The 27749-nt window shown below is 46.9% G+C and overlaps 1 protein-coding gene across 11 annotated transcripts; it reads left to right on the top strand.

Annotated features, from left to right (window-relative positions):
• The first annotated feature begins 84 nt into the window (after nt 1–84).
• On the top strand, nt 85–27670 carry LOC112258592 (supervillin). 11 transcript variants are annotated; one of them, XM_024433058.2, is made up of 33 exons: nt 85–1090; nt 6132–6716; nt 7347–7511; nt 7657–7833; nt 8448–8476; nt 10040–10101; nt 11168–11316; nt 12612–12843; nt 13320–13843; nt 14094–14193; nt 15267–15317; nt 15529–15591; nt 15780–15854; nt 15982–16138; nt 16257–16352; nt 16447–16527; nt 16685–16886; nt 17039–17211; nt 17429–17548; nt 17679–17815; nt 18075–18222; nt 19421–19566; nt 19808–19983; nt 20082–20220; nt 20569–21021; nt 21253–21355; nt 21461–21668; nt 21779–21912; nt 24494–24649; nt 26067–26210; nt 26538–26650; nt 26881–27036; nt 27479–27670. In XM_024433058.2, the coding sequence occupies exons 2-33, from the start codon at nt 6415–6417 to the stop codon at nt 27569–27571; spliced, it is 5064 nt and encodes a 1687-aa protein (XP_024288826.1). In that variant the 5' UTR covers nt 85–1090; nt 6132–6414; the 3' UTR covers nt 27572–27670. The 11 variants fall into 11 exon arrangements, with proteins under 11 accessions (XP_024288826.1, XP_024288825.1, XP_024288823.1 ...); XM_024433057.2 differs by having other exon boundaries at nt 86–1090; nt 12609–12843; nt 17432–17548; XM_024433055.2 differs by having other exon boundaries at nt 87–1090; nt 6135–6716; nt 12609–12843.
• The last annotated feature ends 79 nt before the right edge of the window (nt 27671–27749 follow it).

Here is a 27749-nt window from a genome sequence, read left to right as displayed (position 1 = left end):
TAAGAGACATGGCTATAGGTTTATCCCACCTCCACGATGGCCACACAGGGTCAAGTGCAATCATGTTTATAAGGTCAGATATATTCTTACTGTTCAAGACCTGAAGTGGCCCAAGCTAGAGTATGAATCAAACTTCAGACTTCCTCTGGCGTGGGACTGCCAGTGCTGCATCCTTCACTTGTTGCCTAATTTGTGCAAAGGCCTCTGTCCTAGCTCTCTGTTCTGATCCCCCTTTCAATGTATTCTGGTCCTTGTACCCAGTTAATTTAAAGGCAGAGTCAGCGATATCACGTAGATGCACAAAGTAAACAGCGTAGTGGGTTAATTTACGCAAGAACTAAGAGCATTGGAGCGCAATGCTTATACTTCTCCACTGTTTTGGTCCCGTGGCTACCACGTAAGAGTGTGATGCGAACCTGTGCGCAAGCGCAGATACTATTTGAGAGCAAAGTTTTGCATCAGGCTTATCTTGCATCTCACTCATTGCAGTGTTTGCGTTGCTGTTTGTGCAAAGTCATTTCGGTGACTACCTTTAAGTGAAATGGCAAAGTGCCTGTTTGGGCACTCGAGTCAGTGTTCTATACTGAGAGGTGGTAGGGTACTTCTCCAATTTGTTTGCCTTACGGTATTTAGTGATAACTTTCAAACAGTTGAATTTTATTCCTGGGTCCTATTTTGATAAATACACGTGTCTTTAGGGTTCAAGTTATCTTTATTCAAGCGTATCTTGATCCATGAAATGGCCAGACTTGACATTGTAGATGTATGTAGCATATGTTGTAGCAAAGAAATAAAACAAATCCAATCATAGCTTAAGAAATAGAGAAGACATTGCTGCTAACTTTATCTGCGCTATTGACAGTGTGCTGACATTTGACTGGTTCTGTCAATTGCTGTCTATAGCCCGCTCAGCCTTGGCCCCTGCATGTGGCATGCAGTAGCGCCTGGGCGAAGGGAGGGGGTTATATTTGTAACAGGGACAGGCTGCGCTCGCCGTAAATGGGCTTCCACGCTCTCTGTTGCAGCGGCGCACAAATGCACAGTCCCTGCTGTTAGTGACCAAAGCCGGTCCCCTACGATTCGAGTACATGTAAGTACCCTAGTAAAATTCCTTTATGTAGCCTTCTAAAACAAAACATGTTGAAAGCCCATTTTACAATGGGCTTTGTTTAGCTTTTCGCTCATTGCAAATGACACCGTGAGTTTTAGTGCGCTTTCGGCACAACTAGATTGATTCGACTCAAATAAACAGACACAGTTGAGGACATGGTTAATTTAATTAATTTGAATTTAAAGTCCAATTTGATCTATTAATCGTATAGCTACACAGTTAGTTAGAAAAGCCTCTCCAGTGCGCACGAGTGGCAAGGAAAATAGACCCTCGAATTGTGTCCATTACGCGTCAGTTACTGACAAGGAATTGTGTCCCGAATGCAAGGTCTTCCCCCAGTTTTTTAAATTAATTGACATGTGGTATCAACTAGTGATTTATACTCTGTTAATAGATCTGTAATATCAAACTGCAGAGCGACTTGGGTCGGCCTCATGTCTTTATCTTACCAAACATTTGACTTGAGACTTGTTTGAATAGGAAAATTGCTCTCATTCGTCCCATGGCTCATGTCTTGTTTTGTCATCATTTTTTTTGTTCATCCGAGTTCTTTCATACTATACTGTGAGATCTTATTTTTGGATAAATATTGGGCGGTGATGATGTTTGTTGCCATTGCGCTTTCTTGAAGTGGTACTGAATGCATTGTGGCTGATGTCGAGGGTGGAAGTTAGAGTGGGCTGGCATATCAACTAGGACTGAACTATATGTACAGAAAGGGACAGTGATGTCATGTCATCATTCATACTCCCATGTAATTCATGTGATTTAGGCTAGATCTTTTGGATTCCATCCGGCATTGGTAAACAGCTGTTAATGTGTCACATCATTCCAGAGGCGGAGGTGTGGGTTACAGTATGAGGGGTGGAGGAGGAGAGCTACAGCTGCTCTAGAGGCATTATGTTCCATAGTGTACACAAGTCCTAGAAGCTGCCGTTGTTATCATTTCTAAACTCAATTAGAGTGTATTTGTATAGGCAAAACTCTGCCATGGCCCCAGTGATAGCAGCATTCTGAGCTATTTAAACCCAGAGCATTTTATTTTAAATAGAAGGCTCTGGTTAAATCTATCCCTAATTCACCTGCATCACATGTCCATTGTGTCCAGTGATTATCCAGAACATGGGTACAGAGAGGTAACAGGAGGTAACAGAGAGGTAACAGGTAAGCCTTCCGCATGCTTCGGTTCGGCTAGCGCCTAGCAGACCGCTCGCATTCTCTCTCAATAGACCTTCGCTTGAAAAGCGAGGAAAAAAGTGGCAATAGTACGTACTGGTTGTCCATCTTGAGATGCCGAAGCCAGCGTACACTTCCTCAAAATAGTCAGAATTAATCTAAAATAACTCAAGAAATCTGTCATTCATTTTTACATTTTCTGCCGAGGAGATCTTTTTACATCTAACTAAGATGTTTGGTGCAGTATTTCTCGAGTTTAAAAAAATGTGCATGAAAACGATTAGACTCTCATTGAATGACAAACACTTAATTGACGAATCCTTACTATTGACCAATCACCGAAGCAGGGGGCGTAGACTTCGGCTGCCGATTTTGGCTTGTATGTATAAATGTTCACCTTCTGAATCAGAGAGGTAATTCCTCCTACATCACAGAAGGTTGGTGGCAACTTAATTGGGGAGGACGGGCTTGTTGTAATGACTGGAGCTGTACAGGTGGAATGGTTTCTAGGTGTTTGATGCCTTTCCATTTGCTCCGTTCCAGCCATTATTATGAGCCCTCCTCCCTTCAGGAGCCGCCACTGTCCTGCACTACATGACCAAAAGTATGTGGACACCTGCTCATCGAACATCTCATTCCAAAATCATGGCCATTAATATGGGGTTGGTTCCCCTTTGCTGCTAATACAGCCTCCACTCTTCAGGGAAGCCTTAACCGCTTAATGTTGGAAGATTTCTGTGGGGACTTGCTTCCATTCAGCCACAAGAGCATTAGTGAAGTCGGGCACTGATGTTGGGCGATTAGGCCTGGCTCGCAGTCGGCGTTCCAATTCGTCCTAAAGGTTTTTCGATGGGGTTGAGGTCAGGGCTCTGTGCAGGGCAGTCAATTTATTCCACACCGATCTCGACAGACCATCTCTGTATGGACCTCGCTTTGTGCACGTGGACATTGTTATGCTGGCATCCGCCAAACCCAGATTCGTCCATCAGACTGCCAGATGGTGAAGCTTAATTCATCACTCCAGAGAACGTGTTTCCACTGCTCCAGAGTCCAATGGTGGCTTTGCACATGGTGATCTTACGCTTTTGTGCGGTTGCTCGGCCATGGAAACCCATTTCATGAAGTTCCCGATGAACAGTTTTTGTGCTGACTTGCTTCCAAAGGAAGTTTGGAAGTTGGTAGTGAGTGTTGCAACTGAGGACAGACAATTATTACGCACTACACGTTTCAGCACTCGGTGGTCCCGTTCTGTGAGCTTGTGTGGCCTACCACTTCGCGGCTGAGCCGTTGTTGCTCCTCGACGTTTCCACTTCACAATAGCTCTAGCAGGGCAGAAATTTGATGAAGTGACTTGGAAAGGTGGAATCCTATGACGTTGAACGTCACTGAGCTCTTCAGTAAGGCCATTCTACTGCCAGTGTTTGTCTATGGAGATTGCATGGCAGTGCGCTCGATTTTATACACCTGTCAGCAACGTGTGTGGCTGAAATAGCCGAATCCACTCATTTGAATGGGTGTCCACATACCTTTGTATATATAGTGTACATTAATGCTGTTCATAGCAGTTCCTCAATGCCCCGTGTGTCCTCAGGGTCAGCGTGGGACCAGGGTGAAAGAGGGACATAAAACATAGTGTCCGTGACTACCTCACCTCAGCTCTGTTTACAATGACATGCGGGGAGATACGATACCCACCTTCCGTTTTGCCTCATTAAAACCTCTCTATGAACTTCTATGTGCATGTTGATTCAACTTTATCTTGGCAAATAGTGTATACAGTCTCATTTCTCTGTGTATTCCTAGCGAGTACTAACAAGTCTGTTCATCCGGGTGCTTTAGACCAAGCTTGTCAGCTAGTGTTACTGGATTAGGGGCTGATGATCCATGCCGAGCTCCAATGGCAACCAACCTCTCTTGCCCAACCCAGCCTTGCCTAGCCTGTCACATGACCTCTGCACCGGTCTGCCCAAAAGATGGACACTCTCTGTCTCCGTCTTCATTGTCTTACACTCAATTACACGGTATTGGGACGTTTCTCATCTTGCCTTCTCTTACTCTTGAGACGGTAGGGCTATACTAACCAAGCTGTCTCTATTCTTGTGGTAGTCAATTTTGTGGATGTGTTGAACTTGACCTCACATACACAAACATACACACGTGAGCACACTAACACAGCTGCCCTTCTGAATCTTGATGTCCCATGGGGATCACTGCGTCTGACAGCTCAGCTTTCTGTGCCTGGCCCTTTGCTGTCGTCTGCGGCAACGTCAGATTTGCAGATTCACCTGGCTCTATGTTAGTCGCTTGCTCACGCTGTCTGAAAGCTGCAGTCAAAGAGTGAGGAGGGAATGCAAAATCTATTTAAAGGTCAAATCATGTCTTCCGTATATAAGCTTGCAATCTGGAAGACACTCTTGTCTCACACCATTCCCAATACACCCAGAGTAAGCGGTGTGTCTACAGTGTAATCGATGTCTGTGTTTATCCATTTATGGTGACACCATGACTCTTACAGACCACCACAGAGTACAGTGCCCTTAAGCCTGCAGTAGCTCTGCTGTGCTAAGTCCTATGAGTCCCATAGCTCTCTCTGCTCATTGTTCCATAGGCCCCATTGTGTTTCAGCTGTGGTGGGGAAGGGACAGGAATGCCGACGCTAACATTTAGCCATTTCAGAACACCACTCACACGCCACATTTTTGGCGGCCTATCAAATGGCTCAAGTCCCTACTGATTAAGAATACAAATGTGGTGATGTCATTATTTGTATTTGATTAGTGGTTCAGATCCTTGTTTGTGTTCAAACAGCCAGGTAAGCTAGTAGCCAGGGTGTAGGTTTTGCATGTGTGTGCTTGTTGAGAGAGACATTCGAGACTGTCAGATGAGTGAGTATGGACAGTCCTGCTCAGGGACATTACTAGGGACATACATTCCCAATGACATGTTTAGTACCATGTTATTGGTAGAGGATCAGAATGAATGCGGTAGCCTACGTAAACTATGACTGGGTTTGAAAAGCCAGCGAACTATACCAACTCTGGGTAGGCCTATTTAAAATGTGATTTACTTTATAAATGTAATCTTTTGTTTTGTTAGTGAATTTATCACTTGCCGGACAGCGTCTCCACATGTTCAGCTCGCTGACATAGGAAGGCACTAACTAACTAACGTTGACAGCAAGAGCCACTGATCTTGTCCAACCTTAATGAAAACCAGTGGAATTCTACTGGGAAACCTGCAGACAGTCAGCCATGTACTGTAGAGACTGAAGTGGAGCTGACTGGCTGGCTGACTGGCTGACTGGCTGGCTGGCTGGCAGTGGTATAGGGTTTCAGTGCAAGGGGAGATTCCTGCTTTTCAGAGCAGGTTATCTTACAGGGCTTCAGCAGGAAAGAGGAGGGAGAAAGAGCGAAGAGAGAGAGATGGGCGACATGGGAAAGAAAGAGAAAAAAAGAGGGGGCAATCGTAATGTAGCCGGTTGCCTACAGATGGCTGCTTTAAAATGAGATGAAGCAAGACGCTGATTTTATAAGGGACATTTCAACTAGGTATGGTTTGTTTTGGTTCAGTGCCATGTGGGTGTCAGAAAGATGTGTGTCAAATCGGGCCACTGTAAATTCTTTAGGTTTTTGTTCCGTCATAGCGTCATGTCATTTGATGTAATAGTGCACTTGTAGGCTGGTGGTATGTTTATGTCGTAGTGATTGACTTAACCAAGAACATACGGATGTGAAACAAACAATGAATGAATTATTCAACTGGTTGTGAATGAATGTGTGGCTAACTGATTGAGAAAGTGAGATATCGCAGTTATCTGACGTTTCTATTGCTCCCTCTGTCTCAGCAGAGCAATGAGCTCAAAGGAATAATTTGTCTGTCTGACACCCTGCTGATTGGAAGAAGACATTCCCAATGCCAACAACGGAGGTGCTGATTGGTTCTGCCTGCCAACTTTGGACCTTTTGACCATTTATCCTTTGGTGTCTGATAGCTGAGAAGTGACATAGGGGGGAATCTCTCGAGGTTTGAGTCATCAATGCCCAGGTCATTGTTAAAGGAGACCTACTGAGACAGACAGGGAGAGGAACAGACAGGGAGAGGAACAGACAGGGAGAGGAACAGGCAGCATGGACACTATAGAGAACCCCGCCTTGGAGCCCAGATCGGAGCGGATCGCCCGCTACAAGGCCGAGAGGAGGCGGGAGCTACAAGAACGCTACGGCAACATGGAGGAGCTCCCATCCAAGTGGGTGAGGAGGGATGGGACTCTCATGAACTCAGACAGGATCCTCTCTGGGGGGGTGAACGGCAGAGCGGGGGGGCCGGAGGGGGGCAGGAGGGAGAGCAACACCCCTCTGGAGTCAGAACCGAGGAGAGTCTCCAACGGCTTTGAGGCAGACACTGCTGCAGACCCAACATACCTCCGAAGGTGAGTCCCTTCCATGTGTAGCCATTAGCCAATCAGTAGTGGAGATCCTTCTCGACCCCAAGCAAGAAGACAAAAGAGTGATGCGGCAGACAGATTGCATACACTGACTGTGATGTCACCCCACATGCTGACTCAGACCACTGAACCTAGTTATGCTGAAAGTATGCAGGTAATGTCTGCTGGACATCAGTGAATTGCTGTCTTATACAGTATCAGGCCATGTACACATAGAGTAACAGCCCCAACAGACTGGCATTTTCCCTGTTCCCCAACAACAGATTGATGAAACAACCCCCCACCAGTCACCAAGCTCCTTCTCCAGTGAAAATTCTTTCCTGTGACCTTTCAGCCTTGTAAAACAGTGGTCAGAGTTCACCTGTGCTTTATGGCCTTTGTTGCTAATTCAAACGGAGCGAGCTAAACCCGACTCCCAGCGTCATGCAGTACTAGTACAACAGAGATCACATTGATTCCTCCATGATTGTATTATATCCTGCTGGCCTGGACTCTCTTTCCTGTAAGAGGTACAATACTTTGTCAGGAGTGCTCTTTAGGAATTGGCGTCGTTGTGGTAGTTTGCCACTTTCCTTATGCCACCTCTCTCCCACCTCCCTCCTCCGCTGCCCCCAGGCAGTGTTCTTCTGGCTCTGCCGGCATGTTGAGTGGGGGGGAGCCCCTAGCTCCCCCAGGCCCCCCTGGACCCGACGCGGCCCAGCTGCAAACGCGGGTGTCGGTGGGCCAGTTGAGGAGTGCCCTGCTGCAGCAGACCGGGACTGGAACACAGCCTGAGAAAGTGTAGGGTCTCCTGCATGTTACGGCCTGTGTGTGTGTTGTTATTCTGAATATGTGTGGGCGTCAGTCCCACTGCTTCCAGTTTCTCACTATCTCTCTCTCCCCTTCTCTCCCGATGCTCACCCTGTTCCACCGTGGTTGGGGATAGTAGTCCCGACAGTGGCCGCGCGGCCTCTTCCCTTGACCTGGCTGTAAAGCCGGGCTCGGAGTGGGGACGGCAGCGCACCCGTCGCTACCTCCCTGGGGTGTCAGGCGGGGGCCGCAAAACCAACGAGCGCTTCAGGACACAGCCGATCACAGCCTGCGAGGTGCAGGAGAGCGGCGGGTAGGGACTGTGTGCTGCGGCCAGCCATATCAACCAGGTCATATCACAGCATGCAGGTCAAGCCTGGGGCTCATCTGGAAGACTCTGCCCTAGTTTGGTTACTCTTCAGGTGGAGAGGTTTGCAGTGTTTTGTGCCGTTGCTGTGTTTTGTTTCTTCTTTTCTGATTGTTTTGATAGCGTGTGATAACGGTTTGTATGCATGTAAATGCTTTCCAGATATTTACTGTCCCCTCCTAGAGGAGCATCTCTTTTGGTGGTCCTTGTTGTTATGTATTGAACTAGTTTGGCCTTTGTACACTGGCAAGCGGCATGATTTGCGTGTATGTTTGCATCCGTTCATGGCGCTTGATAGCAACCTTGACATGAACTGTGTTGCTTTGTTGAGCAGATATGACCCAGGAGCCTGGGTCTGTGTGTGAGATCCAGTAACCTGCACAGACATCAGAGAGAGAGTGAAAAGAGAGAATTACACCAGGCAGGAATGAGCATGGTCAAACTCCTCATCTTTTGTCTTGTGTGCATGTTTCAGCCAATGACCACGTGTTGATTCTCTCTGTCTCTCTGTCTCTCTCTCTCTCTGTCTCTCTGTCCCTCCCTCTCTGTGTGCCCCACAGGCTGCTAGAGGAAGAGGCGAACGCAAAAGGTAAAGAGGAGGGGGAGGAGAGGAGAGGAGAGGAGAGGAGAGGAGAGAGAGAGAGAGAGAGAGAGAGAGAGAGAGAGAGGCATAGTGCTTTGTGGCTTGCCAGAGGTAATGTTTAACACAGTGACAAAGAAGAGCAGGTGCTCTCTCTCTCTCTCCCCCCTCTCTTTCTATTCTCCACTCTCTCTCTCGATCACAGAAATGCCGACATGGGAGATAGGTGGCAAAGCGCTCTGATCAGCACTTGTCTCTACAAGTAGCGTGTGATAAAAGGCTCAGCAGGCTACTGTAATAGACATTTCTCATCACACTGTAGCTGAGAGAGAGAGAGAGACAGACAGACAGACAGACAGACAGACAGACAGACAGACAGACAGACAGACAGACAGACAGACAGACAGACAGACAGACAGACAGACAGACAGACAGACAGACAGACAGACAGACAGACAGACAGACAGACAGACAGACAGACAGACAGACAGACAGACAGACAGACAGACAGACAGACAGACAGACAGGGGTGGACAACACGGGGTCAGAAGGGATAACTGTTTTTGTTTTTCTATTTTCACTCAAAAACAACCGATAATATAACCACACAAACCTATATCAACTAACAGTTACTGTATAACAGTACGTTCATAACAGTAAACCTGATGAATATATACTCTGACCTCTACTTACACTCAACCCCAGCTCCAGAGCTGCCTTTATAGAACGTCTATAATAAACAGAATATCAAATAAATCAAGGGATTTTATTTTTAAACACTCCACCAGACCCAGAAGGGAACAGGGTGACGGTAGAATGTTGAAGTTCCTCGGTGGGGATGGATTTATGAGCCATAAATGAATGCCTGAGCACCACCCAGCCACTATAAAAAAAATAGTCCTCACTTGTACACAGTAGCTGTCCAATAAGTTCTCTCTCATGCATTCATTTGGCTGTCCACCTAAAATACAATGATTAAATGGCCATTGAGAGCAGTGTTAGACACAACAGAGACAGTTGACACTCACTCGATCAGCGTTTGCCGTCCAACTGCCTGGTCAAAAGGATGAGCTGTGTGGTCGTTAAGTTCAAGCCAGGTGAGAGGAGAAGTAGGCAGCTAGCGGTGCCAGCTGAGAGAGAGTGGTGGTGGTGCCATGTGACAGTGTAGTACGGGCCAGGTGCAGGGCGATGGCCTCACACGAAGGGGGATCAGTCTATCGCATTGTGTCGCAGTGGTCCGACGGCTTGACTGACAGGCCTGACTGCTACTATGATGCAGGAGAACTATTTTTGCTGTATGACAGGGACTGTGAGTTTGCTATATGATCATAAGGTGTGTTGGGTGCTGTTCAATTTTTTTGGTTGACTCTTTTTTATTCAGGGGGTTAATGTGTTTGGCAGGCTCAGTGATGGCAAAATGATATCCCTGCTGATGACACAGACAGGCTGACAGGGACTTAACATTTTAACATGGTGTGTCTTTGAGTGCGCATGTACTTAACTCTTACTGTATTTTACCTCTGTTTGCCTGACTGGATGGATACATTTAATGTCATGTACCCCCCCCCACAGCTGATGTGAAGACAGACGACAGAGCCAAGATGAGTGTGGCGGACAAGATGTCTTTGTTTAAAGTAAGCACGCCCATCTAGCTCAGCCTTTGCTGTGAAACAGGACCCTCTCCCAGGACCCCCCCCTCCTGTTCCCTTGTACCATGTTGTCCATCTCCATGCCTGATCACAAAAGGTCATCACCATGGAGACCAGGGGGGCTACACAGGGCTTCAACAGACACAACAGAGCTCATGTTGAGAGAAAGACAGAGAGAGAGCGAGAGAGAGATCTCATGTACCAGTCCTGGCGGCTGCTCACCAGTCACAGAGCAATGCATGACGAGCCAGCAGGCTGAGCTGAGCATGCAGAGCTGAACACACCGAGCTAATGTCGAGGAGTATGAATGGCCAAACAGGTGCTGCTCTCGGATCCAGACAGGGCCTTGTATAATAGTACTGTACTAATATATCAGGAAGCCAGACCACAGAGTGCATGCAGATGGAACCTTCTGTTCTTAGTTTCCTCCCATTGGTCAATGTTTTATTATATTTCACTTCCTGATGGGTTTTAGTCATGTAGCATCTGTCGAAACCTAGGTGAAAAGTAGCCAGGGACTATCAAGCCATGAACAGGCATTAACAGGTGGTTGTAATTAGCCTGTAGCTAGCTCCTGTCAGGCTGGCTGATGGAGGGGGGGCCAGGAGGGAGGGGACTGAGGGGAGAGCCAGGGAGGTAACGGTACACTACTGAGGGAGCTCTGGTTACACTGTGACCTGCAGGCCTGGCATTCTATCCCTCTCCTCTACCTTCTTACATAGGCCACCCACAGCACCTTACAGATCCCTGGTTTATTCACCAGCTATCCGACCGCCGCCTACAGTACTGCACCTCCATTCACATGCCAGGAAAGGGAGAGACTTTCAATGAAAGAGATGGAAAAAAGGAGAGGACATTTTTTGTAATTTCTCAGTTATTTCAACCATTATGTGCTCTGTTTGATCTAGGTGTTGATTATACACCTGTGGCAAAGGCATTATTGTGCAACATGTCATGGTCAGATATTACGTATCAATTATCAACATAAATGTTATGAATGACTATTTCTCTCACTTTCTTTTTCTCTTCTCCCTATTTCTCTATGTGGCAGGAGCTAGAGAAGACAGCAGCCCCTGAGGCCTCCTCCTTTCTGAAGCCTCGCTCTGGCAGCGCCACGTATGAACGCAGAGGACGCCGCGGCAACGAGCACCGCTCACTCACTCAGCCAATTACCTGTGAGGAGGTGGTGGTGGCCACCAGGTGAGCAGGGTCAAGGGTCACACCTCGGTGGTTAATGGACAAGGATATATTGTATCGGTTGGCAGTGAGGTGTTGGCAGACCGTATGCAAAACACATTGGCTTCTCAGACATTAAAATTCCTTGCCCCAGTGGGTTGTGGAATCCGCACGGAAGGCAGGTTATGAGATCATAACTGATTAAAGATGTGATACAGTTTATGTATAGCATTCTAGATAATGCATTATAGTAAGACCTTTTGGTATGATACCTCTTAGATGTAAACTCCCCTAAATAGGGGACTAGCGTGCTTTTGGTACTGGTTCTGACCAACATTTTTGCTTATAAATCGATGTGTGGACACCGTAGATCGAAATGGCTTGCATTCAGCAGTAGCCCTAGTCCTCTTCCTCTTCTGTGACTCAGGCTGTGACATCACTTGAAGCTGGGATGTCCCGCCTACCATTTAATTCGCTCTTACGACTGTCCATCAACTCCTGGCTGAACACATCACAGCCACTGACAAAGCATATGCCTGCAATCCTTTAGATCCTAGCGCAGCAGGAGAGCGTGGGTTCGTCGCTCTAGCACATTCAGATATCGATTTATAGCCAATTTTTATCAAAGTAATTGAAAATAATTCATAGATTTTAAACAAAAAACACTTTCTGTTTGTCATAGATGGACAATATTAATATGAGATGAAAGGCGATTTCATAACGAGTTCAGGAAGCAAAGCTAGAACCCTGTGTGATGTCCAGAAGGGTGGAGGCAGATTATTTAATCAAGAGAAACCTTAAGAAAATATGCCAAACATGCAAATATGTGTTTTACAGATACAAGGAAGGTGAAATCTTATAGTTAGTCATTTTGCAATTTGATTGTACTATATTTAGAAAGCATATAATATTTCCAAGCCCTATTCATACAGATTTGTCAAATAGAAAATACATCATATAAAATATTTCATGTTTTTTACTGTGTACTTGGGTTTGTGTCCTCAAAAGTGACTGCTCCTCAGGAATCTATACCTATTTTTACCAGTAAGGTGAGATTTGAATCTTTCTCGCAGTCTAAACATTACTAGGTATTGTTTATGACCTTCTCATGATAAAATACAATTTTGGGTATGTCTATTCAGGCAGAAGTCTATATTTTGCCATTACATTTAACAGGTTTAATGGTGCAAATATCTCACATTGTGTTCCACAGTTCCTGTCAGTCTGCATTTTAATTAACAGGGCTGTTTCTCTATTTGAACTATTCTTCCATGGCTTCCATTCACCATCCTTCTTCTCCTACCTATCTACCCCAGCAGCACCCCCCAGCCAGCAGAGTCAGGCGAGGCCCAGGCTGTGCAGGCCGAGGCGGAGGCGGTGGAGGACGATGAGAACAGTAAGCTGACTATGAGCGAGAAGCTGGCTCTGTTCAACAAGCTGTCCGTGCCAGGGAACCAGGGGGATGCCACTCCCCATGCCCCCCCAGAGAGACACAGGCAGAAGGGGGCACGCTACCGCACACAGCCCATCACTGTGGAGGAGGTCAGCCTGGTGAGTGGGTGTGGGACCAAGAAAGACATCCTCAGAAGAATGGAAGAGGGAATATTAGAGATGACATTAGCAATTGTGTGTGTCTTTCTTTAACTGAGAAATGCGGATTGTGATTCTGTGTGTGTGTGTGTGTGTGTGTGTGTGTGTGTGTGTGTGTACTGGATGTTGACGTGAGCATGAGTAGGTGTATGTACCCCAAATTGAATGTCACACGGAGCCTCTAACTGTTCTGAGCACTGGATTGATCAATAGTTTTATTTGATCAGTATCAAACCAATTTCGACCATAACACTGTCCAGAGGATAACACTACACTAGCGCCCAATTCAATCACACTAAAATTAGACAGGTCCAAAATGATGACTCAGAAATATGTAGTAACCTCTTAGCTTTCATACCAATTTACACTATTGTGATGAGTAGAATCTATCATCTCCATGTCTCTGACAGTATTCTCCTCGCTTTGTCCTCCCTCAGCTCCAGAAAGGCCCCATCCAGCTGCCCCCGCTGCGCCTGTCCCCCACCCTCGCCGACCGGCAGCAGGAGCAGTCCGTCAACCTGAGGCCCAGTGAGGTGCGCCAGGCCCAGCCTCGACCCGGGGCCGACGTGGAGCCTAACACAGGACCTGACCTGTCCCAGCAGGGCCAGCAGCAGCGCAGGGACTCTGAGCCAGGAGAGATCAGAGGCATCCTGAGGAAGAGCCCCTCTGGAGGACCAGAATGGGACCGAGACAGAGACACTATGAGGGAGGGCAGACAGCAGGACCAGAGTGGAGGAGGGGAGAGGGGGAATGGGGTGGAGGAGAGGAGGGCAGAGAGACATGATAAGGTAACAGTGCCTCGTAGAGAGAGACCAGCCTCCTCGGCCCCCTGGAGACAGAGGAACAGGAACAGGAGGGAGACGGTGGCCATGTGTAGCCCAGCCAGGCCCTCCTCAGAGCAGGGTCACCCCCAGGAGGAGAGGCAGATGCACCCCCCTGGGAACACCACTGGGAGAGACAGGTACACGATTAACACAAGAGCCAACATACAGGCCTTTTAAATGACGTGTCTGTGCGTGAACGCTGCAGGAATGTTGTAACCCTGAGCGTGTATTGAAATGTGTGTGCTGCAGGAGGGATCTCTATTGCTGAATGTCATGGAAGGTTTGTCCTTGTGTTTTCAGGTGTGCGCGTACGCGAGCCAGTGAGCATGAGCACAAGAGAGAGATTTGCATTGCTTTTTCTTAGACCTCCCCTCTGTCTCTGTGCAGGTTGTCAGATACTTCCAGGGAGGAGGAGAGGGGGAGCAGGGTGAGGAGAGACACCCCTCCTAGACAACACGTCCAGGTGACCTTGGCGGGCCAGAGGAAGGTAAGACCAGCGGCCATCTTACTGGACCTCAGACCTCAGTCAGAGCAGGCAGCTACTGGGAATGGTGGACAGTGGATAGATGCTGACATCACTGATTTGCATTGGAAATCTCACACGGACTGAGCTCATGTGTTTCGGAGCCAGTTGGTTGGCTGTTTATAGTTGATTTGGGTCTGCACTTGTGTTTAGCATCTTGAATATTTAGGCTCAGAATCCCAATGGGGCAAATCCAGTCTCAGCCTGGAAAAGCAGAGCAGTGGACAGCTGTGGACACATCCTTCTCAGTCAGATAGATAGATAGATCCACCACAGGAGGCTCCCAGACAATCCCTAGTCCCCAGGGTCTGTGATACTATGGCTTGGCCCCACTGTAACACTCCACACCAGCCCAGCCCAGAGAAAAGGTATAAATAGTATATTTATTTAGAAAAAGGTGAAAAGGTTCAAAAGGTGCCGTCGTGCGTGGCCAGGTAGGAGGAATTAGTTAGCTGTCCTATCTGTTCTTGAAGGTTGAACGGACCTGTTGTGTGGGCTGGTTCAGGAAGACGAGTGCTTAACACGAGAGTTTGTCGTAGTTTTGCCAGTCCACTGAAACCAAAGGAGCATCGTAACATCATAGCAGCTCTACACCAGCCCCATATTTTACTATGGTATGTGTTTGAATGTCATAGCTGCCCTACACCAGCCCTATACCTGACTATGCATTCGATCCCTGAGAGCTACCTTGCGTTACTTAGATATGGGTGCAGCTTCTGCTGGTGCTAATGCCCAGGAATGGGCTGAATGGCTCTGAATGACATGTTAACAGTTAGACTTAACAGATAGAGAGGCTTCCATGAACACCCTCTTGACCCCATTCGGCCCCCTTAGCTGGACAGTGTTGACACTTCTCTGTGTTGTGTGTGTGAGAGAGAGACCTTCATACCTTTTGTGGATGTTTCTCATTGCTCTTCACCCACTCTTTCTCCTATGTGCCATCTCTTTTTTTATGCTATGCCCGCTCCTCTCACCATATTTTCTTTCTTGGCTTTCCCGACCACACCCCCTCTCTGTTCCAATGCTGCCCCCTTTAGGAAGACAGTGAGATCTCCCATGATGCACCAGCTGTCAACCCTCAGTGCTGGGTAAGCGGAGTGCTGGCTCTGTGGCACCCTATTCCCTACATAGTGCACCCTCTTGCCTACAAACCTCTGTGTTTGGTTATTTCAACCGAACTTATTACCCTGGTTTGTTGACTATGTTGCTCGTCCAAGTCATATCAAATCTATTCTATTCTGTTCTACCCAATCCTGGGCTTATTCCTTTATCCTTCCCCCCCTCCTCCCCTCCCCCCAGGATCCTGTCTTTTCCTCTGTCTATTCGAACAGTACACCTCAATATGTCATGTGTTACAATCAGGTGAGTGTGTGTGCAAGCACACGTTCAGGTGCGTGAGTGTGAAGTGTGTCCATTGCACGCCATTGGCCCTCAATATTCCATTTAAATGTACTTGCTGGAGTGCTGTGATTTGCGTTGTGTTGATACTGCAGTGAAACATGTTGACGTAGTTCCCCTTCACATATCCGTTTTTTTCTCTCCCTCCTCAGACCAGCTCTTCCTATGAGGCCCAGGAGGTCTCCTCTCCTACCCAGACCCTTTCTCAGCCCCAATGGAGACAGAAGGTGACCCACACACACACACACACACACACACGCACACGCACACGCACACGCGCAAAGCCACACACACACACACACATACTGGTAGGTGTCACTGTACGGTCGCTGATCCCTGTCTCTGCCCATGCAGCACGCTAGACCAGTAGAAGAGGAGGAGCTGCCTCAGGCGTCGGTGGCTGAGCGAATGAGAACCCTACAGGAGAGTGAGGAGCAGTGGAAGGCCAGAGGGACAGGGGCCGCCAACGGCTCAGCCCAGTACACTGTGGCCGGACGCATGGCGAAGAAAGGTGAGGTTTCCCTCTTTCTCCTTTTTTTTTCCTCTCTCTCTCTCTCTCTCTCTCTCTCTCTCTCTCGTTCTCTCTTTCTTTCCCTCACTCAGACCTGTGTGGGATTGTCCCATTGCAGGTTTGGTGTCCCCTGTATCGGACATACACGAGACCCATCCATCTCACACTAAGAGACCCTCCACAGGAGCCACAGCAACAGCATGCCCATGTGAAGGTAAAAATAACCCATCCACAAAAGAGAAAAGATGTTTGTGTCTGGTTTGTGATTGTAGATCCTCCTCCCTGACCTCTGGTTCTCCTCTCAACAGAGATCTCCAGTCACCCTGGGATGGAGGTGGAAGAGGATACAAAGCTGGACAAACTGGATTCCATTGTGGACAGGCTGAATAGTACGATGATTTGTCCAAACCTCAGATTAAGAGTTGAAGTCTATCCGCTAGTGTCTATTTATTGTCTAACTTCCTGTGTTTTTCTCAGTGATGCTTTGAGCATCCTAATGAAGTGGAAAACCTGTAACTCTCATGTTGTACCCCTCTCCTCCCCCAGCCACTCCCCAGGACACGCCCCTGGAGGTGACCTCAGGGAGGGTGAAGGAGGTCATGACCCCTGATGACCGGGAGACGTGTGGTGGTTTCTACAGGGAGGTGTTGCCCCCCTCACCCTCTGCCCTCACTGCTGGGGCTGGTGCTGCCAATGGAACTGACCCGGAACAGGACCTCAGTGCCCTCTGCCAGACCAACACACCCATGTGAGTTTGTTTGTGTGTGTGTGTGGTGGGGGGTTGTGTGTTTGTGTTTACATGTACAATTCTATCTAGTTGTATGATTGTCTTCATTGTGGGTGTTTGTGTCTTAATGCCTCTTTGTGTGTGTGTGTGTGTGTGCGTGTGTGTGTGTGCAGGCTGACATCAGAAGTAGCGCAGCACAGGCGGTCGGTGCGTCCGTCCCGTAGGACCCAGGGCTCCCGGAACCCTCTGCGTGCTCTGGCGGCCCGTGATGACATCAGACAGGACTTCATGGGAGAGAGAGTCACCATGGCTACCATGAACACTAACAGGACACAAGTGGAGAAGAGTGAGTGACGTTAACATATACCAGAGAGATATCTCTCTTTCTCTATATATTTTTCACTCTCTCTCTCTCGCTATCTCTATATTTCATTCTCTCTCTCTCTCGCTCTCTCTCTTTTCTTTTTCAATCTGCTTATATACTGTTTCTGACTTTCTCATCTCTGATCTCTCTGTCCCATGTCTGTCCTACCCCAATTCCAACATGGCTGACTCAACTCTAGCAGGTCTGGCCAGTACAGATGACTTCAGTCATGTCGATCTGCGTGATGTCACTTCCACAGAGTCAATGACGAACAACAACAACCTGCCCATCAGCAACCTCATGCTCATTCACATCAAAGGTCGGTACAGATTGTGTGTGTGTGTGTGCGTGCATGTGCATATGATAACGTTTATGAGTGTGGATATGTGGATATGTGTATGGATACAAACTCTCTAATCAACATGTACGTATGTTTCCTACGGTGCCAGGTTGGCATCATGTGCAAGTGCGTCTAGTGGAGCCCACAGCCAGGTCTCTGAACAGTGGAGACTGCTTCCTGCTGGTCACACCCACTCACTGCATCCTCTGGAGCGGAGAGTTCGCCAACACAGCAGAGAAGGCCAAGGTACGACTTCGACGCGACACACACATTGTATCACATGCTGACTGTCTACTCTCTATTCCTTGGCTAACTAGATCCCTGGCTTGTATTGTTCATGAGGGATTCCCGTTGGGCGTCTTATTCGTCTGTAATTCAAACCATATATGGTTTTTGAATAATACCATTGAAGTACATTTTACATTTAAACACAATGTGAAGCCACTGATTGTTGTCAGTTATAACTGGTGAGGATGTTTCCCTGTCTTCTGCTGTCTCTGTCCAGGCGTCAGAGCTGGCATCGTTGATCCAGACCCAGGGGGATCTGGGCTGCCGGGCCTGTGGGGTCATCCACCTAGAGGAGGGGGTCAATACTGACAACAGCCTGGCCTCTGACTTCTGGAACCTTCTGGGAGGAAAGACACAATACGGAGGTCGGACTAGAACTAGTCACCAACCACTCTGTCACTCAGTAGACAAAACCATAAGAACTGTACAAACTATGTGAAAATCCTATTAAAACAACCAGAACAGCCTTTTAGGTAAGTAAGTCAGTAAGTAAGTAAACTAAGTCAGTCAGTAAGTCAGTCAGTCAGTAAGTAAACTAAGTCAGTCAGTAAACTAAGACAGTTAGTAAACTAAGTCAGTCAGTAAACTAAGACAGTAAGTCAGTAAACTAAATCAGTCAGTAAGTTAACCAAGTAAGTTAGTAAACTAAGACACTCAGTAAGTCAGTAAACTAAATCAGTAAGTTAGTAAACTAAGTCAGTCAGTAAGTTAGTAAACTAAGACACTCAGTAAGTCAGTAAACTAAATCAGTAAGTCAGTAAGTAAACGAAGTAATCAAGTAAGCCAGTAAACTGAGTCAGTCAGTCAGTAAACTAAGTCACTCAGTCAGTAAATTAAGTTAGTCAGTCAGTAAGTAAACTAACTAATAAAGTCAGTCATTCAGTCAGTAAACTAACTAATAAAGTCAGTCAGTCAGTAAGTAAACTAAGTCAGTCAGTAAGTCAGTAAACTAAGTCAGTAAGTTAGTAAACTAAGTCAGTCAGTAAGTTAGTAAACTAAGACACTCAGTAAGTCAGTAAACTAAATCAGTAAGTCAGTAAGTAAACGAAGTAATCAAGTAAGTCAGTAAACTGAGTCAGTCAGTCAGTAAACTACGTCACTCAGTCAGTAAATTAAGTTAGTCAGTCATTCAGTCAGTCAGTAAACTAAGTAATAAAGTCAGTCATTCAGTCAGTAAACTAACTAATAAAGTCAGTCAGTCAGTATGTAAACTAAGTCAGTCAGTAAGTCAGTAAACTCAATCAGTCAGTAAGTAAACTAAATCAGTCAGTAAGTAAACTAAGTAATTAAGTCAGTCAGTCAGTAAGTTAGTAAACTAAGTCAGTCAGTAAACTAAGATACTCATTAAGTCAGTAAACTAAATCAGTCAGTCAGTAAGTAAACTAAGTAATTAAGTCAGTCAGTCAGTCAGTAAACTGAGTCAGTCAGTCAGTAAACTAAGTCAGTCAATCAGTCAGCAAGTAAGAAACCAAGAAAGTAAGTATGCAAGAAACCAGTAAGTAACCATTTGCGTCTGTCTTTGTGTACTGTATGTGTGATCGTATATGTGTGTGTTCCCTGTAGGAGCGGGAGCCCCAGAAGAGGATGAGCTGTATGAGAGTGGGGTGGTGGAGTCTAACTGTTTGTACAGGCTGGTGGAGAACAGGCTAGTACCCCATGAGCAGGCCTGGGCAGCCATCCCCACTGTCTCCCTACTGGGATCCACTGAGGTCAGTCCCTCCTTGGATCCCCCTGTGTGTTTCTGTGGCTTCTCATCCATTGCTGCCTTGGTGCTACATATCAATCAATGGGTTTTTAACTCAATACAAAGATTATAAACTGGAATGCCATCTATCAACTTTTGTGTGATTTTCAACACTACAGATAGTATCTGATCTCTGAATAGTTCTCTCTCTCTGCCTCTGTCTCTCTTTGTCTCTGCCTCTGTTTATTCCCATGTCTCTCTACCAGGCCCTGGTGTTTGACTTTGGCAGCGAGGTGTACCTGTGGCATGGGAAGGATGTTGTCCCTGGTGACAGGAGTGTGGCTGTACAGCTGGCCCAGCAGGTGTGGGGTGGTCCCTACGACTACAGCAACTGTAGGGTCAACCCACTGGACCCCACACACTGCAACCCCAGCATACAGCCGTAGGTACACACCACACATGTGCTTACATAGTAAAATACCTCATTTAAATACATACTGTTGTATTTATTGATACATTATGTGTGTGATTTGTGTACAGGCAAGGTGAAAGACGGCCCGGCTGGGCTCTGTTTGGCTGTGTCTCTGAGCACAAGGAGACAGCCGTCTTCAAGGAGAAGTTTCTGGACTGGGCTGGAGATAAGGAGGAGACCGCTGCAATGGTGGTGGAGGTGGTACAGGTTAGTTAGAGATCAATTCAAATCAAATTGTATTAGTCACATGCGCTGAATACAACAGCTGTAGACCTTACTGTGAAATGCTTACTTATCAGCCCTTTAACCAACATGACCTTGTAAGAAAAAAAGGGTAAGAAAATATTGACTAAATAAACAAAAGTAACAATAAAATACTAATAACGAGGCTATATACAGGGGCTACCGGTCCCGAGTCAATGTGCGAAACACATGACTCAAAGCCAAATAGGACCCATCCTGTACAGATTCAGAGTGACTGTGAGAAAGATGCCTGATCTTCTTTGACCGTATTTCTCCTCTCCCTTCCTCTCTCTACTGTGTCTCTCTGTGCAGACTGCCATGCCAGTGTGGCCCCAGCAGAGTCCCCAGCCCCAGCAGCAGATAGAGTGTGTGTCTCTGTGTGCGTGTGATGCCAAGGCGCTGGTGGCAGGGCAGGGGGTGGCGGTGCCAGGGGGCGGGGCGGTCCCTACAGTCCTGGGGGGGGTGGATGTTCAGAGGGGGCATGGTATTGTGCCCCTGGAGGACGGGCGGCAGGTGGAGCTCAGCACTGTTGCCGTGGATACCTGGCACATTCAGGAGTTTGAGGACAGCGAGGTCCAGCTGGAGAGCCCAGGGCAGCTGCATGAAGGAGACACATACCTGGTCCGCTGGACCTATACTCTCAGCCCAGCGGATCAAAGCGGGCAGCCTGGGAGGGAGTGCTCTGCTGTCTTCATCTGGCAGGGCCGGCACTCCAGTATCAATGGGCGAGGCGCGTCTGCCCTCAGGAGTCATGAGGGAACACAGGTGGGTGGTTCTTCCAGTTAAACTCTTAAACCACCCATAGCCTCAGTTAAAACCATAGAATCACATATAGGACATGCGCATTTTAGGATGTCTATCGTTAAACCTGCCTAACATTTCAGAGGCCTGCGTTTAAACCAGTGTTATTGCTGAGAAGGATGCCTTTGGTTGTTGAGTACAGTAGGCTCGTTGACTGATGTTTCTACCTGTGTTGTTGTTGTTGTCCTGTTGAAGGTGATGGTGCCTCAGGGGCAGGAGCCTCCATGTTTCCTTCAGCTTTTCCAGGGAGGTCTGGTCATCCACAAAGGCTGCCGAGCGGACACCACCAACAACACAGGTGGGATATTACCTTGGCTTTACCTCCTCTAATTTAGGTGGGTTGTGTGTCTATGTGTTCTGTGTAGACCTGTGTTCCTAACTGCAATCTCACTATGTCCTGTAGGAGTCTGGCGTCTGTTCTGTGTGCGTGGGGAGCTGCCTGAGGAAGCCAGTCTGTTGGAGGTGGACAGTCGCTGTGGCAGCCTGCGTTCCCGAGGTTCTCTCATACTGCTCAACAGTCAACAGGGGGCGCTCTACCTGTGGCATGGCTGTAAGGTCCACGCCAGCTCCCGGGAGGCAGGCAAGAGGGCTGTGGAGCGACTCACTCAGATGTAAGTCTCACTTCATGGATGTGTTCCTGTGCTTCTGTGTGTATTCATTTGTTGGAATGCAAACAGTATTAACACGTGGGTATGTGTGCTTTCTGCTGTCTGTGTGTTAGGTGCCCTCCTGAACTGGGCCTCAGCAGTGAAAGCCCTTTGAGTGTGCAGGAAGTGGAGGAAGGGGCGGAGCCTGTGGAGTTTGGGAACGCTATTGGGCAGCAGGACAGGAAGGCCTATGACTGCATGCTACAAGGTACACACCTCTCAGCTCCTGTTCATACCTGAAGAAAACACACCTTGACAGACAGTGCTGTGAAAAAGTATTTCCCCCTTTCTAATTGTCTCTACTTTTGCATATTTTTTTATACTGAATGTCATCAGATCTTCAACCAAAACCTAATATTAGATAAAGGGAACCTGAGTGAACAAATAGCAGAACAATGACATACTTATTTCATTTATTTCATGAACAAAGTTATGCAACACCCAATGCCCCTGTGTGAAAAAGTAATGACCCTTTACACTCAATAACTGGTTTTGCCACATTTAGCTACAATGACTCCAACCAAACGCTTCCTGTAGTTGTGGAACAGTCTCTCACATCGCTGTGGAGGAACTTTGGCCCGCTCTTCTATGTGGTAACTCAGCAACCTTTGTGGGTTTTCAAGCACGAACTGCTCATTTCAAGTCCTGCCACAACATCTCAATTGGGATTAGGTCTGGACTATAGGCCATTCCAAAATGTTAAACGTGTTGCTTTTTAGCCATTTTCATGTAGACTTGATTGTGTGTTTTGGATCATTGCCTTGCTGCATAGCTCAACTGCGCTTCAGCTTCAGCTCAGAGACTGAGATGCTCCTGTAGAATTCTCTGATATGGAGCAGAATTCATGGTTCCTTCTATTAAGGCAAGTCGTCCAGGACCTGAGTCAGCAAAACATCCCCAAACCATCACATTACCGCCACCATGCTTGACCGTTGGTATGAGGTTCCTACTGTGGAATGCAGTGTTTGGTTTTCGCCAGGCATAATGGCGCCCATGTCGTCCAAAAAGTTATACTTTTGAGTCATCTGTCCATAGAACAGTCTTCCAAGAGTTCTTGATGATCATCCAGGTGCTTTTTGGCAAAATGTAGTCAACTTTTTGGATGACATTTGTATTTTATTAGGGAACTCCATTAGCTGCTGCCAAGGCAGACCAAACACACCAAAGCACCCACATGACATATAAAACAAAAGATAAAACAGTGAACAATGTTTGTACTGAGTGAGTTTAAGATAAAACACTACATCATATAACATCCCTACACCACCACATATCCACAACACAAAATGTTCAGTACCACCATACAACAATGTCACAATGTGTGCGTATGCATGTGTCTGTACCTTTATGTGTGTGTCTCTTCACAGTCCCCGTTGTTCCATAAGGTGTGTTTTTACTCGCTTTTCAAATCTTATTCTACTGCGTGCATCAGATGTGGAATAGAGTTCCATGCAGTCATTCTCAGGCCATCCATCAGTGAGCTGTAGCTGAAGTGCAGATGGGTCATGCAGCAAGACAATGATCCACACAATCAAGTCTACCTGAAAATGGCTAAAAAGCAACACATTTGAAGTTTTGAAATGGCCTAGTCAAAGTCCAGACCTAAACCCAGTTGAGATGTTGTGGCAGGACTTGAAACGAGCAGTTCATGCTTGAAAATCCACAAATGTTGCTGAGTTACAGAAGTTCTGCATGGAAGAGTGGGCCAAAATTCCTCCACAGCAACGTGAGATACTAATCAACAACTACAGGAAGCATTTGGTTGAAGTCATTGCAGCTAAAGGTGGCACAGCCAGTTATTGAGTGTAAGGGGGCAAATACTTATTCACAGAAAAGAATTGGATGTTGCATAACTTCGTTCATTAAATATATACAATAAGTATACCATTTTTTTTGTTATTTGTAAACTCAGGTTCCCTTGATCTAATATTAGGTTTTGGTTGAAAATCTGATTACATTCAATATCAAAAATATGCAAAAGTAGAGAAAATTACCAATGGGGCAAATACCTTTTTCACTGCACTGTATTTAACGGAATACCTGAAAGTTCAGAATAACCTGAACAGATATCCCAGCCCAAATGTCTTCTTTTTAAATGATGTGGTGGTTCATTTCTTTGCTATCAAATGAGGAGAGACAAACTTATCACACAAGTAAGAGTTATACTTAAACTAAGTCTTTATTCACTTATTAGTAAGAGAGCAGGTCAATACAACACACACATATAAAATGAATTGATTGAGTGCTCTACGTTAATGATGACTGGTCGACGAATCACCCTCAGATGATTTGTTGAGAGCCCCGAGACAAAGGTACAAAGGTATTGTTATAGCCAAGATACACCCCCGTCAGTCTACATGACAAACAACAGATGTATGGAATGGGTCACAATGTTAAGACTAGTATGAAATATACTTAGAATTCACAGCAGACAGTATCTGATTGTGTAGAGACCAGGGTCTGGCCCTGGAGTCATCTCTCCCTGCTACCTTATAGAACAGAAACATTAACTCATGATCTGGAATGCGGTATCACCCAAAGACATCGTAAATCTTCCAGAGGCCCATCCTCAGTAGAACACACACAGATGAGAGTTCTAACAACACCTTATTCTGTTGCGTTAAACAACCCTTTGATGCAATTTCAGAATTATAACATATTCTTGTCATTTCTGTTTGGACAATGAACACACAAATGACTAATAAAGAAGGTGTAAAGCAGCGGAACTTCTGAGTGCTGAAAGTTTGAGAGGTTAATGTGATGAGATGCTGTGGGTTGTTATCGCTCAGATCCAGGGAAGTATAACTTCACGCCACGCCTCTTCCATCTGAGTACCCGTTCCGGAACTTTCCAGGGGGAAGAGCTGCAGAGCCCTGCCCGGTTGCCAGGGGTTGTCATGGCGATGCCCTTTGTCCAGGAGAGCCTGTACTTTATGCCACAGCCAGGTGAGTGTCTGCTCAATGCCCAAACACACATGTATGCACCAGGGCACTCATAAACAAAACGTCCATTGTTATCACAGGGACTTGAAGTACAAAACACTCACCTAATATCCCTCCTTTTCTGTCCCTTTCTCACTGTTTCTCTGCCCCTCTCTCTCTCTCACTCTCTCTCTCTCACTCTCTCTCTAATGCTCCCTCTCCCCTCTCTCTATCACTTTCTAACTCTCTCTCTCCCTCCCTCCCTCCCTCCCTCCCTCACACCTTCCCCCCCCCTCTCTCTCTCTCTCTCTCTCTCTCTCACTCTGTCTCTCTGTAACGCTCCCTCTCCCTTCTCACTCTCTAACTCCCTCCCTCCCTCCAACTCTTTTCTCTCTCTCCCTCCCTCTCTCTCTCTGTCTCTAACGCTCCCTCTCCCCTCTCTCTACTACTCTCTAACTCTTTCTCTCTCTCTCTCTCTCCCTCCCTCCCTCCCTCCCTCCCTCTCTCTCTCTCTCTCTAACGCTCTCTCTCACTCTCTCTGGCTCTCCCTCCCTCCTTCCCTCCCTCTCTCTCTCTCTCTAATGCTCCCTCTCCTCTCATTCTCTAACTCTCTCTCTTTCTCTCCCTCCCTCTCTCCCGCTCTCTCTAACGCTCCCTCTCCCCTCTCTCTATCACTCTCTAACTCTCTCTCTCTAACTCCCTCCCTCCCTCAGCGCCCTTAACCACTGCGCCACCCGGGAGGCCCAGGTCACAAATCTTGCTGCTGTGATGGCACACTGTGGAATTTCACCCAGTAGATATGGGAGTTTTTCAAAATTGGATTTGTTTTCGAATTCTTTGTGGATCTGTGTAATCTGAGGGAAATATGTCTCTCTCTCTCTCTCTCTCTCTCTCTCTCACGCACCCTCTCCCCTCTCTCTATCACTATCTCTGGCTCTCTCTATCACTCTCTCTCTGGCTCCCTCCCTCTCTCTCTCTCACTCTGTCTCTCTCTAACGCTCCCTCTCCCCCCTCTCTCTCACTCTCCCCTCCCCCTCTCTCTCACTCTCTAACTCTCTCTCTCTGGCTCTCTCTCGCTCCCTCTCCCCTCTCTCTATCACTCTCTCTCTCCCTCCCCCTCTCTCTCTCTCTCTCTTCCTCACTCTCACTCACTGAGCCTGTACTCTGCCAAGGTTTTTCTAAGGTTTTGATCAGTAACCATGGTCAAATAGTTAGCCACGGTGTAGTGTCGATTTAGGGCCAGATAGCACTGCATTTTGCTTTGTGCTTGTGTCTCCCAACAAGCAATGCAGTTTTGTTTTGACTATGTTGTAATTAGTTTTATTCTGATTGATCGGATGTTCTGGTCCTGACTGAGGCTTCAGTGTGTTAGTAGAACAGGTTTGTGAACTCAGCCCCAGGACCAGCTCTCTCTAACTCTCTCTCTCTTATCCCTCTCCAGCCCTGTTCCTGCTGGATAACTGTATGGAGCTGTATCTGTGGCAGGCAGGTGAGCCTGAGGACAGTGAGACCGCTGGCTCAGCCTGTAACCGCTGGGCTAACGAGAGGAGATGTGCCATGCAGACAGTGCTCCAGTACTGCAAAGGTGAGAGCCAGTAGACAAAGCAAGGCAGCTAAAATAAATAGTTGATGGTTTAGATCAGGGATATATACATATACATCCAGAGTACTGCTGGAAATTGCACCCACCTGGTGTCCTAGGTCCAAATCAGTCCTTGATTAGAGGGGAGGAATAAGTAGAGGAAGTAAAAATGCAGAGGAAGTGGCTTTGAGGTCCAGCTTCGAGGTCCATCTTATAATCTGAGGTGTTTAGATGGTCGTTGGTCGTTATCATGAGTGTGTTGGGGATATGCTGTAGTTAGGGGTTAAGTTGTTCTGTGGTTCTCTGATGGTTTGCGGTGTGTTGTTTTAGAGAGGAACCCAAGGCGCCCCCTTCAGGCCTACCTCATCCAGGACGGAGCAGAACCCCTCACCTTCACCAACATTTTCCCTCGCTGGGAGAAGAGACCCACACCCACCACGCAGGTACAGGAAAAGAGGACTATTCGTCGTCCTCCTCACAATCACTAATCAATAATAGCATCCGTACGCATCAGTAGCATCATCGGTAATAACTTCACAACAGCAGTAAACCCAGTTCAGTATGATCTGGTTGGGTAAAGACTGCTGTGTCATAGCAACACCACAGTCTTTGTCTTTCAAAGCCAGGTATGTTTTGGATTTAGATATGCTGACTTGTGAACGATGTTGTCCAGGGGGAGGCCGGGCGGGTCAAGCTGACCTTGGTGCAGGACGCCCTGGCCCAGCTCAGTAAGACCCAGTACCCCCTAGAGGAGCTGCTGCAGACCCCTCTGCCAGACGGAGTGGACCCCCAGCGCCTGGAGATATACCTCTCCGACCACGACTTCCAGGTTGACACACAAACACGCTAGTTCTGTGTGGCTCAGTTGGTAGAGCATGACCCCGTCAGGATAATGGGTTTGATTCTCACTGGGGCCACTCATATGAAAGTGTATGCACGGACCATGTATGCACACTTTGGATACATTTGTCTGCTGAATGTTATGTACAGTATTATGACGTTATATAAAACAGGGTGCAGCTACACCTGACAGCCACTAGGGCGCACCACTAACGTCTTAATGGCGGCTGTGGTCTGATATGGCCAATTGAAATGTCTTCCTGTGGTAGTCTCGAGATGATTAAAAACAGCTGGTTTAAGAGAAAATGTGACTTATGTAGGGTTTCTGTGTAAATATTTCACAAAAACGTTCATCCCTAAGACCAGTGGTTGCTTGCTTTTCTCCAGTATGCTACAGTATCTGAAGTAAGGTTTGTTTGTTTATGTTTCAGACTATTTTGGAGATGAAGAGAGATGAGTATGACTTCCTCCCAAACTGGAAACAAATCAGCCTGAAAAAAAGCAAAGGACTATTGAAAACCTGAACAAACACAAAAAGATCCCATTTATGTCAACATATCCTGAGATATTTTTTGTTGTTGTATTTTCTATTTTCAAGATAATTATATTTTCTTGTCAGGTGATGACAATTGCGTACAGTGTTTTCTTAGTAGCTGTTTCTAACTTGTATCTGTGTTGTCTTCTTTAAGTATGGTGCTTTAG

This window comes from Oncorhynchus tshawytscha, linkage group LG27 (assembly GCF_018296145.1).
Source record: "Oncorhynchus tshawytscha isolate Ot180627B linkage group LG27, Otsh_v2.0, whole genome shotgun sequence".
NCBI lineage: Eukaryota > Metazoa > Chordata > Actinopteri > Salmoniformes > Salmonidae > Oncorhynchus > Oncorhynchus tshawytscha.
The sequence above is the reverse complement of the archived record's forward strand: the minus strand, read 5'-3'. Positions and strand labels throughout refer to the sequence as shown.

Excerpts from the sequence above, each read along its gene's own strand:
- LOC112258592 (XM_024433055.2), top strand. The coding sequence starts at position 6,415 with ATGGACACTATAGAGAACCCCGCCTTGGAGCCCAGATCGGAGCGGATC. Across the intron at positions 10,102-11,167 it reads ACAAGATGTCTTTGTTTAAA|GAGCTAGAGAAGACAGCAGC; the intron begins GTAAGCACGCCC and ends TCTATGTGGCAG. Across the intron at positions 26,651-26,880 it reads GACCCACACCCACCACGCAG|GGGGAGGCCGGGCGGGTCAA; the intron begins GTACAGGAAAAG and ends GATGTTGTCCAG.